This window comes from Sorex fumeus, unplaced genomic scaffold (genome assembly GCF_029834395.1).
Source record: "Sorex fumeus unplaced genomic scaffold, SorFum_2.1 ptg000045l, whole genome shotgun sequence".
Classification (NCBI taxonomy): domain Eukaryota; kingdom Metazoa; phylum Chordata; class Mammalia; order Eulipotyphla; family Soricidae; genus Sorex; species Sorex fumeus.
Genome location: NW_026606102.1, coordinates 14773381 through 14785417, shown reverse-complemented (window position 1 = coordinate 14785417; position 12037 = coordinate 14773381). Strand labels below are relative to the sequence as shown.

Sequence of the window (12037 nt, the reverse complement as noted above, 5' to 3'; positions counted from 1 at the left end):
TGTCTCACTAATAAAAATTTTTTAAAAAATGTCCATAAGATGAATTTTATTGGCACAACTCCATAAGAAATGTTTGAGACTTACTTTCTGCAGTGGTTTTTGTTCTATGTTGCTTTGATGCCACACCCTGTGGTGCTCAGGAGTAACAGGATGCTCATGGCACTATGCAGCTGGGGATCAAACCCAGACCTCCTGCACACAAGGCATGCACTATACAATGAGCTATCTCTCTCTCTCCTGCCTTAAACTATAGGAGTTTAAGAAAGAGAGATGCAAAATACTAAAGGTTGTCACTGATCTCCCATTGTTCATTGATTTGCTCGAACAGGCCCAGTAACGTCTCCATTGTGACATTGTTACTGTGTTTGGCATATCAGATACGTCATGGGTAGAATGCCAGGCTACGCCGTGCAGGCGAGATACTCTTGGTAGCTTGCCGGGCTCTCCGAGAAGGGCGAAGGAATCCAACCTGGATCAGCCAGATCAGCCGCGTGCAAGGCAAATGCCCTACTTGCTATACTATCGCTCCAACCCAACCACTAAATGTTTTAACAGGTTTAAAATTAGCATAACAGACTAGAGCAGTATAGTATAGCAGTTAAGGGGTGCCTGCCTTGCATGTAGCCACCATGGGTTTGATCCCCAGCATCTATCTGGTCCCCATACAATGTGTTATGCAATTATATTTTCCCAATTAAAAATATTAGGGGCTGGAGCGATAGCACAGCAGGTAGGGCGTTTGCCTTGCACGCAGCCAACATGGCCGACCCAGGTTCGATTCCCAGCATCCCATATGGTCCCCCGAGCACCGCCAGGAGTAATTCCTGAGTGCATGAGCCAGGAGTAACCCCTGAGCATCGCCGGGTGTGACCCAAAAAGCAAAAAAAAAAAAAAAATTAAATAAGTTTGTCTTCATTTTTTCCTCTTAAGATATACTTCCCTAGAGTGGAATCTTCCTGTAAATTCAATATATAGAACTGATAAAAGCAGGGTACTCTGCCAGAAGCATGAGTACAGAAAATATTCACCCTACTTTTGCTCCCCACTCCTCATACAAATTCAAATGAATCCTGAACTGACAAAAATACATTTTAAGAATATTAGGTAAGTTAGTCCTTCATGGTCCCCTACAATTTTTCTTCTTTCTCTGTAATTCAGGGATAAAACTCAGATCTCATGAATGCTAAGCCTGCATTCAACCACTGAGCCACATGCCCAAATCAACTCTCTCCATTTTAAACAAATTAATGATTTACAAAATTATCTACTTGTATGGCCCTTCTAATTTCATACTCAATTTGAACAGGTTAATGCTAGTGCTGCCTCGTGGGTTATTTAAGCTACATTCAAGATACATTCATCAATGCCAATGTCGATAATGTTAAATGTATTATGGGCAAGATCTCAACTTATCTCTGGAGTCAAAATAATGAATACTACTAGACCAAATAATGAATAGTTTGGGGCCAGAGCGATAGTACAGTGGGTAGGGCATTTGCCTTGCACACGGTCGACCTGGGTTCAATCCCCGGCATCCCATATGGTCCCCCCAGCAATGCCAGGAGTAAATCCTGAGTGCAGAGCCAGGAGTAACCCCTGAGCATTGCTGGATGTGACCCCCAAAAAATCATCATCATCATCATATCATCATCATAATGATGAACAGTTTGTCTGCCAAATGATTATATTTATTTGGTAAGCATGATTAAGTCAAGTTCCCAGGGACTTTAGCTAAGATTTTATCACTTTCTATAGTTACAGAAATATGTAACAATTGTATACAATTAGTAAAAACTCTGACTTCATAAAACAAAAAAAAAAGCCTGACAATTCAAATATTAGTGTCTAAAACAAAAGCTATAAGACCTTGAAAAATTGAAAGTTTTAAAGAGTCAAAATACATTATTAAAACCCTACAGATTAGGTTGCTTTCTAGTTATTAGATAGAAATAACACAAACTATCTTTTGATCTCTGTTCTTTTTAGGAGCATTCTTCCTTTTGAGTAACAATAATGATTTAGCCCCAACTATGTTAGTTGGTAACAGAAAGCAAACCTCTGGGTCTTAGTGTCTTACCAATGATTTGCTTTGATCTTATGAATCCTCATGTTTCACAGTGCAGATTTTTTATTGTTTCTTTGCTTAGAAAAACTGATGTTATCATCTCTTTCTCCATACACTTTTTTCTTTCTCTCAACACTTATTCAAAGAATCATCCCCTCAAAATTCTCCAAATAATTCACTCATAATTATACAAGTATCCTTATACATTTTATATATAGTATAGTCACTCATATTAATATTTAAATATTACTGCTATATCTAAATTGCAGTCATTTGTGGTAAGTACACATGATCAATACAAAATTATTTATATTTGAATCTTGGGGCCAAGCGAACAGTATAGTTGGTAGGCATTTGCCTTACACCCTACACATGGTCGACCCAGTTCCACCTCTGTTTTCCCATATGGTCCCCCAAGCACTGCTAGGAATAATTTCTTAGTACAGAGCCAGAAGTGAGCCCTGAGTACCACTGGGTATGGTCCCAAAACTAAAGCAAATACCCAATAAATAACCATCTTAGCAAATTCTCTGATACCAGAGGGAAAGTGGGGGGTGGGCAGAAAAGGTAGAGGGGCCACAACGGTCAGTGGTGGTTACTAGACATTTCATAGTAGGTGTGTTGTTTATACAGTGGCTGAAATGAGAAACCAAGTATTTGAAAATGTTATCCATTCAAGTTTTTTAATTCACCATCTTGGGGCCAGAGCAATAGTACAGCTCATAGGGCATTGCCTTGCACACAGCTAATCTGGGTTCAAGTTCCACCATCCCGAATGGTCCCCTGAGCACTGCCAGGAGTAATTCCTAAGTGCAGAGCCAGGAGTAACTCCTGAGCATCATCAGCTGTGGCCCCCATAACTAAATACAACAAATTCACCATCTTAATTATCATAAGTTTATAATCTGCGGTAATAAGCACTATTATATAGAGAATTTCTTTTTTACAAAGATGAAACAACATATTCAAACAACACTCTTAATCTTCAAGTCCCTGGTAACCACCACTATGTTTCTATGTTCTGTGTTGCAGATCATGAGTGTGAGTGTGTATCTGTCTGTGTGTGTGTATGTATGTATTTTGGGGGTGAGGGGGAAAGGACTATGTGCATATGCATGATATACCCAAGTACTCAGGACTCACTCCTGACTGTGCTCAAAGATCACTCCTGGTAAGAGGGGGAAGGGGAAGAAGAAGCCTTTAGCTAACGACCAGCGGGGATAAGACCAAGTGGGTATTTCTGCTTTGCCTTAGGATTCCTGCTGCTTCCTCTTTTTTTTTAATCAAACTGTACCCATTTATTTTCAAAAGTAGGAGTGTGGCACCCTGATATCAAATGATGTTATATAAGCTGAAATGACTGGATTTTAAAAACAGGTCATCAAAACTTCCATTTGTTAATAATGTACTGTAGTCAAGATTGTAGCTCTTCCTCCCCGGCCCCCCCCCCCAAAAAAGTTACACTACACACACACACACACACACACACACACACACACACAAAAGATCACTCCTGGTGGGACTAGTGGGACCATATGCAGTGATGGAGATAGAGAGAGACAGTTGGGTGAGTTGCATGCCTTACTACTGTACTAACCTCTCTGGCCCCAGCCAGTCTACTTCCAATTACTCTGAATTAAACCATTCTAGGTACCTCATATACATGAATTATATCCTTTTGTCTTCAAATTCAACCTTTAAGTTGTAAATTTAAAACTAAGAAAACAAATTCATAATATCAAGTGTAAATAGAACTGCTTAATCTTTAGTACAAATTATAAAAAATATTGTAATTTGCTAGAATATAACAAAATCATTCTGCTTAAGAAAGCTCCTTTTTATCTAAAAAGTTTTATCTTATAATCATAAAAAATACTTAGTGGGTCTGTACTTATACTCAATCATTTAGTCTAAGTTCAATTACAAACTGAATCAAAGATCATCAGTTTCATTAAACATGTCCTTACCATTAAAAGTTGATCGATGCCAATTATCAATACTTAAATGATGCCAGAGCAATGGACAATGGGGTCCGATATGATAAGCAAAAAAGGCCAGAAGCAAAAATCCATATATCATCAGTCATATGTATCACAAAGCCCCCCACAATCAGTTTATTATGATGCAAAACATCTCATTTCATCACTGTCTGTTAAGCAGATAATGGGAGAGTTCTTAAAGGTGGCTATGTCAACTCTACCTACATTTTCCCAATTAACATTCTGCATTTGTTTCTGGTTTTGGCGTCACTCTCAATGGAGCGGGGGACCATGAAGTACTGGATAGCTAACCTGAGCCTTCTGCATGCAAAGCATGTGCGAAGTCCATTGAACTATCATCTCTTGAGCCCACTTTTTCCCAGCAATTTTAATGATGATGCAGGTAATTATAAAATATCCATCATTTATTAACATATATAATCATAATTTATAAACACAACATTCACATTTGATGTCTCTATTTGTTACATCAACACTGATAAAAGTCTATGATTACATTTTGATGGCACAACTTAAGACTGTTGAAGGTCACAGTATCAGTTCGACTTCAGACCATTTTTGTCCATCTCCAAATTTTTCCTCTTTCCATCATGCTGCCTGGTCCATTGGCTCCCCAAATGCAGGTAACATAATGAGGGAACACAGATAAACCACCATGGAAACAATCTGTGTTCCACTATTGCTAATCTGAGTATGCTGTCAAAGTGGAAGTTACTAAATTATTAGTGGAGCACAATCATGCTAAAATCCCTAAATGTTACACCTTAACAATAACTAAACTAATACAGGTAACTATCTTGGCCTTTACAGGACTAATTCATATTAAAGGTCAAATATCCTAGGGTACATTAACCTACAGAATGTCTGAAACTGTTGTTAAAAGCTCTGCAAATCAAGAAACCTAATTCCATTAATAAATTGAAGAAATATTAACCAACATAGATTTTAAAGTATTTTTAAAAACTCCAGTCTACTTCTCTCCCATTAAAAAAGGGAAGTAAATGCTGCTAGACATTATTCATTAGAATGTTTTATAAACATAGTAAGGTCATCTGACACCCAACAGAGGCTTACTCTTTCATGATTTTCAGAGTGTGTGTGTGTGTGTGTGTGTGTGTGTGTGTGTATGTTGTATCTGGGCCACACCCAGCAGTACTGCTGCTTACTTCTGGCTCTGCACTTACGGATCACTCCTGGTGGGACTCGGGATCATATGGGGTTCTGGGGATTGCATCCGGGACAGCCGCATGCAAGACATGCACCCTGCCCAATGTACTATGTCTCATGATTTTCTTCTTTGCTGTGCCTATCAAAGTTTGTATAAAATCAGTGTGACTTCCGGGAAAAAAAAAAAAAAAAACTACCTAAGAAAGTAAAACTGGATTCTTCCTAATGCTGACAAATAAATCCACACTGTGCTACAACTGAAGGTTAACAGGTAAAATGATTAAGCACTCCTCTGTACCAATTCCAAAGTTGTAAATGACTAGAAAATAAGAATCTTTAAGACATCAAATTTGAAAGACCATAATCTATTTCTTTTGATATATATTAAGATTAATGAAATTAATATGATCTTACAGAGGTAAGAATTTTCTTGAATTTTTCTACCAACCAAAATTCACAAAGTTGACCAAAATATACCTAGGAATAAATTCAACCACTGCCAGGCACAAAGAGGGAGAAATAGAAGAAAAAACAGGTATTTTCATCTGAAACTATACATAAATGTAAGGCAGTCTACAGATATTTTTAAATTCCTTCCATTTAAACTGAAAAACAAAAACATTACACTCAAGAACTTAATAATCATCTGAAGCATTCTAAGAAAAATAATTCATCTCATGAAATACAGATGTGCAAAATATTCAAGTCGGTTACATCTAATCTCTTTTCGTTAGTCTATATTCTCCCAAAGCAAAAGTTTCCTAAGTATAGGATGTCTGCCTAAACATTTCCAGTTGATGGTGATATAATCTTATGAATATAAACTCTATTATGTTTAGATAAATTGTTATTGTAAGTTCATTTCTAGCTTTCCTGAATACTTACCTCTTGCAGAACTGGAATAACAGGTGGTTTTCTTTGCTGTAGAAAGTACAGTACCATAAGGATATAAGCATAAGAAGACAAACTTCCCCTGGAAGCATCTCCAATGTCACATCGCTAAAATAACAAGAGTGAAAATATTAATCTTAATCAAAGGAGAAATAATGACCACTTCAAGAGATCACTTTTGTGTTGTGTTAGGACTACACCCAGCACTATTTGGGACTTACTGCTCGAACTGCACTCAGGGATCACTCCTGGCAGGGTTGGGGCAACATGGGGGGTACCGGGATTGATCCTGAGTCAGCTGCGTGCAAGGCAAGCACCTACCCACTGTACTGTCTCTCCAGCCCAAGATAAAACTTTTTTAATTCATCAAACTGCCAAATATTAAAAATTTTTGTCATATTTCAGATGAGATTATAAACTGGCATACTCCAAAGAAAAATTGTGCAATATCAGAATATTAAAAGTGCACGACCATTAGCCTAGAAATTGTGGCTTTATCTTGTAAATTTTAAAAAAAGGCAAGATTGAATTCTTTAAATAACAGCACTAAGACTCATTAAGTAAAGCAAAGGTTTTAAAAACTGAGGACCATTTACACACTGGAACACCTTGTATAGGCACTTTCAAATAAGAAAAGAGGTTCAGGAAAATACTCAAATAGCAGAGGGCAGGAGTCTGGTTCTGGGTTGAGCACTGCCAGGGTAACTGTGGTGGTCCCCAGCACCACTGGATCCAAAAGCACCATACTGATAGCCCTCAGCACTAAACCCTTCAGTCAACAGAGTGGGCCATATAGTCCTAGAACTGGCCGCTGGAGGCCCTCACTGAGTCCTGCCCAGAAACAGGTATGAGTCTCAGAGGTAAAGTGCTCGCAGGGGTTGGGGTGGGAGTTGGAGGGAGGAAGTTCTTAGTACACAATAATAAAAATTCATCTCATATTACTGCTCAGGAAATAAAAGCAAGAAACTAGTATTTCAGTGTACTTGTACCTGTAACAAAGGAGAAAATAAATATGAGGGGGCCAGGGAGAAAGAACAGGAGTTAAGGAGCACATGCCTTGCAGGCAATGATGCATATTTAGTGCCTGGTACCACACGGTTTCCAAAGGAGCACCGGGTGTAGCCTTGAATTCCCTGCGCATCATGAGAAGTGGATCTGGTGATCCTAACACCCCAGGGCAGGAGCAGCTTTGCAATCCTCAGACTCTAGCATAGAACCGGTGGCCTGACTGGCTGTGTTATCTCTAGGAGGGGATCCCCCAGCTCCCATTAGCACCTGAGGAGACACCCCACGACACACAAAAAGACATGAGAAACTTGTAACACTGGCTACCTTCAGCAAGAGGCACTAGTTAGCTAAGGTATAGCAGATATTTTTTACTATTAAAAAAATGCCTTTTGAATTATTACATATATTATTCAAAAATGTAGTTAAGGAAAAAAAAAACTAGCCAGGGAGGTGATTGATCTGAAGGTATATGCTACATATGTCTTAGATCTTGGCTGTGATTCCTGTCATTGGAAATTTTGAGTAAAATGGGACCAGAATGAATAGTATAGTAGGGAGGGGTATTTGCCTTGTACACAGCTAACCTGGTTTCTATCCACAGCATCCCATATGGCCCCCTGAGCACCTCCAGGTATGATTTCTGACTGCAGAGCCAGGAGAATCCCTGAGCACTGCTGGCTGTGACCGAAAAAATAACAAAACTCTAACAAGAAACTGAGCAAAGAATTAGCTAATATTACAAAAAGGGAAAGAAACTGCAGGATATGAACCACTTGGTTTTATTACCAAAACCATAATCTAATTGCAATGTATAGAACTGTAACATTAAAACTCATTTTCCTAAGTGAATCTAAAAATGCAGCTATAGCAAATGTAATTTTAATAAGCAGCCACATGCCATTATTTTATAGTATGTCCTCTTGTCTATGAAGACGTATGAAGGAATATTTAAACACAACTTCTTTGGTAGAGTTGGCTTTATCAAATACAACTGTGTGTCACAGACACACTAAAAACCCTTTCACAAAAGCACTAATTCATTATTTACCATACAACAGACACTAGGAACACAAAAGTCTGAACCATCATGGAGTTTTTCCTTACTTTATTTTTTAAAAAATGTATCTATTCATTACTGTTGGTATTATTTGTCAGAAAAATTTACTTACTACTAAACCCAAACAGTAGATTTCTTAACTATCCCAGATTCTTAGTTATAATATATTCCAACTCCCATTCTTGTGGCTGAAAATCATTACTGCACTAAGAAACTTTACCACTGAGAATTTTGCTAGACTTGCACATAGAAATACAAAACATATAAATAAAAAAACGAAGAATCACCCTGCTCTGAGGTATACATTTAAACCATCTATTACTGCTTCTTTTTGAAAATGCAGATAAAGGAAACTCAGTATTTTTCACAAATCTAACACCAGTTTTTCATTTTAACTATCATAAGCATTATAACAAAGCAAATTATTAAGATATACATAAATACCTTAGCAAACACTTTCATCGTATATCCCAAGTACTGTACTCTAGGGTCAATAGCTGCATAAGTAGCTAGCATTCTTGTATTGTGCTGAGCCTGAAAAATAAACCCATATTTATAAACAACTCAGTTTACTCAAATTAAACTTACAAATTAGACAAAAGAATATAATACACCCCAAGTACAGAAATTATAAATATGAAATATGAAACTGGAAACACAAAAGGAATAAAAGAGACATATATAGTAAGCTATCCATAAACTTTCATTTTTTATTTATTTATTTTGCTTTCTGGGTCACACCTGGCGATGCACAGGGGTCACTCCTGGTTCTGCACTCAGGAATCACCCTCGCGGTGCTCAGGGGACCATATGGGATGCTGGGAATCGAACCTGGGTTGGCCACATGCAAGGCAAATGCCCTACCCACTGTGCTATTGCTCCAGCCCCTCCATACTTTTAAAGTAACAAGCATATCCATAACCACGTGGATCGAAGTTAAAAAAAAAAAACTTACCAATGTATTATATAAACTGATATCGCCTTCTAACCCACTCCGTCTGTGTTCAAATTTTACTATAGGCACTTTGGCAGTAGTTATAGGCAAAATGTTTCTTAAACCTGATTTAAAATAAATTTCACTAGGTTAAATAATTTTTATAAAGCATAGAAATATTTCATGTTATTTAAACTTATACTTGAAAAACCATACCTGGATGTCTCTTAAGAATTTTCGCCAAATTTTCAATTATTTCCTTACAATTTAATTTCTAAAAAACAAAAGAAATAAATAATTCAAATTTGCTGAATCAAGTTGGCTTTGTGCAAATTCTACTTTGGCCCAGGCATTTAATACTAGCTTTTAATATCTCCTGCCATAAGCATCACATAATGGTGCTGCCCAAAATATGTGGCCCAAAGACCTTCTGTATCAGCATCATCTGGAAATAATAAAGATGAAAACTCCCAGACCCCAACACAATATATGAAATCATATTCTGTATTATAAAAAGATCCTAAGGTTAATTCACATATACGTAAAGTTTGAAAAGCACAGACAAAATTGTACTGATTAAGAATGTTAACTTCTGAATGTAAACAAACCTGTAAGGTAATCTTGAAACAAGTATTGACAACCTAATGATTCTGACTAGTTGCGTTTTATACCCTGAACCTCATACTACTTTGTAAAATCAAGATGGTCATAAGCTCTGATTTCATACAGTAGTTGGAAAGATTACATAAGACCTATAATAGAGCATTCAGCATCATGTGAAATAAGCACTTTAAATGTGAGCCACTTATTATGCTGATGAAGAAAACAACCTGATTACCAGTGCCCACTTCTTACCTCTGCATAAGAATGAAATTTTTACACTGCACATTTTTGTATTGCATTTTTTAAAAAAACTTAAGACAGCAGAGTTGATATGGTAATATAACCAAAACAGAAGAAACAGGAAAGAAAATGGCAGTAAAAATTAACTGGATTGAACTGGAAGAGTATATACATCAAAGTCCATATTTATTACTAAAATCACCTCTGCATATCCTCAATCTGCTTTGAGCAACAAGAGAGTGGTAAAGTAGCTATCACATATTAATTAAACAAGAGAGTGGTAAAGTAGCTATCACAGATTAATTTAAAAGTTTCCAGAGAATCTTTAGTTAATAATTAACACATGATAAATTTTTTTTAAATTCTTTTTAGGGCCAGAGCTATATACTACAGCAGTTAGGGCTCTTGCCTTACACATGGCCAACCCAGGTTAGATCCTCCCCAACATCCCTCAAACCCACCAGGAATAATTCCTGGGTACAGAGCCAGGAGTAAGTCACCGTGTGTGGCCCCAAAAGAAACAAAACAAAAAGATTATTTTTCTCTATTGCACAATACTATACTATTGTTAAGTTTCACTTAAGGCTCATCTCCAGGAAAAAAATTTAAATTTTCAATGTGAATATCATAAATTATGTATTTTATACAGAAAATACCTAAAACCCTAACCTTTTTCTTGGGTAAAAAATCACTTCCCGTTCCTTTAGCTCCTGTTCTTCAAAACAGAGATGAGCAGTCTCTTTTGATGTAGATGGCAATGAGAAGTTAAAGAGAACTAAATATTTAATTTCTGTTTCTTGCAGGAAACGAAAATAGTACTTACTTTAGCAACTTTCTATGGCCAAAAACTAGGATCTACACCAAGGATCACTGCATCTTTACTGTTTTAACAACTTACAAACCACCTCTTGTAAAACTACTTCCAGAACACATGAGGACACTAATCTGGTGAATTACTTCATTTTTCAACAGAGGCTATACTGACACCACCACAGATGCCAGAAGCGTGGCCTCACCCCAATCTTGCAAGCAGTTCTTGATTTTGAAACAAATTATCAACAGTTATGCAGGTTAAGAAATGAGGAACTACAAAGGTCCTTTCCTTTCTAGTTATCACTCAGGAGACCTGGGACACATCTTCCCTGTCCAACCAGGTCCTTTGCTTTACCGCAGCTTAGCAATCTCCTCATTCCAACTGTTGAGGCCTGATACACATAAAGGAAAGCACAAGTCCCCACTCCGTGATGATACTTGCTCTGGGGAAGGTCTGCTCCTGGCATCTCACTGTGGAACTCAGAAAGCTTTCAATTTTCACAAAGTAGTGGTTAGGTTCTACGGTACTATTAGTACTATATTTCAGCTACATTATGGGTTAAGTATATTACACAGAAGCAGTGAGATAAAATGGAAAGAGCATGAACTCTGGAGTCAGACAGACCTGGGTATACGAATCCCGGCTCCAACATTTACTAGCTGTGTGACCTTGGGCAAGTCAGTTTATCTCTCAGTTTCCTCATCTGTAAAATGGGGGAAATAATATCTACCTCGAAGGTGGTTGTAAAAGTGAAATGAGATAATGTATGTAAAAGTGTATACTACGGACTCAGTAAATGTATTTCCCCTCCCCACCCAAAATGAGTTTCTAAAAGCTAACCTAAGAAATGTATCAGAACATTGCTTTTACAGAAAGTTATCCTGAATGCCAAAAATTTACAATTAAACTCTACAGCATAATCCATTTATAAATTAGATGACAGCCTTTATTTTCCATGTGTACTGTTTAAAGAAAATCAGCTTTTAGAAAAACTAAGAGAGAATTATGGTCAAGGTTCACAACCAAAGAAGCATCAGTTTTACAATGATTCTAATTTTAAAAGTATATGGTATTTTACCTTACTAAAAACAACCCAAAAAATCATTACAAAGCACTTGCGATATGGTTTTTGCATTATAAAATTAATCAAACAGAAATATAGCTCCGTGGCAGAGCGCATGCTTTGCATGTATGGAACTCTGGGTTTGATCCCCAGAACTAATGTGATGATTCAAAGAATGACACCAAAATTTTTTAC

At 37.2% G+C, this 12037-nt stretch overlaps 1 protein-coding gene across 10 annotated transcripts in view; it reads right to left on the bottom strand.

Annotated features, from left to right (window-relative positions):
• The window catches only part of TUT4 (terminal uridylyl transferase 4), a 122842-nt gene that overhangs the window by 19236 nt on the left and 91569 nt on the right, over nt 1-12037 (bottom strand). For all 10 annotated transcript variants that reach the window (XM_056122245.1, XM_056122247.1, XM_056122249.1 and 7 more), the window contains 4 exons: nt 9339-9396; nt 9144-9247; nt 8633-8722; nt 6118-6231 (listed from right to left, as the gene is read on the bottom strand). In XM_056122245.1, coding sequence (XP_055978220.1) covers nt 6118-6231; nt 8633-8722; nt 9144-9247; nt 9339-9396 — 366 coding nt within the window. The remainder of the gene's footprint in view (nt 1-6117; nt 6232-8632; nt 8723-9143; nt 9248-9338; nt 9397-12037) is intronic.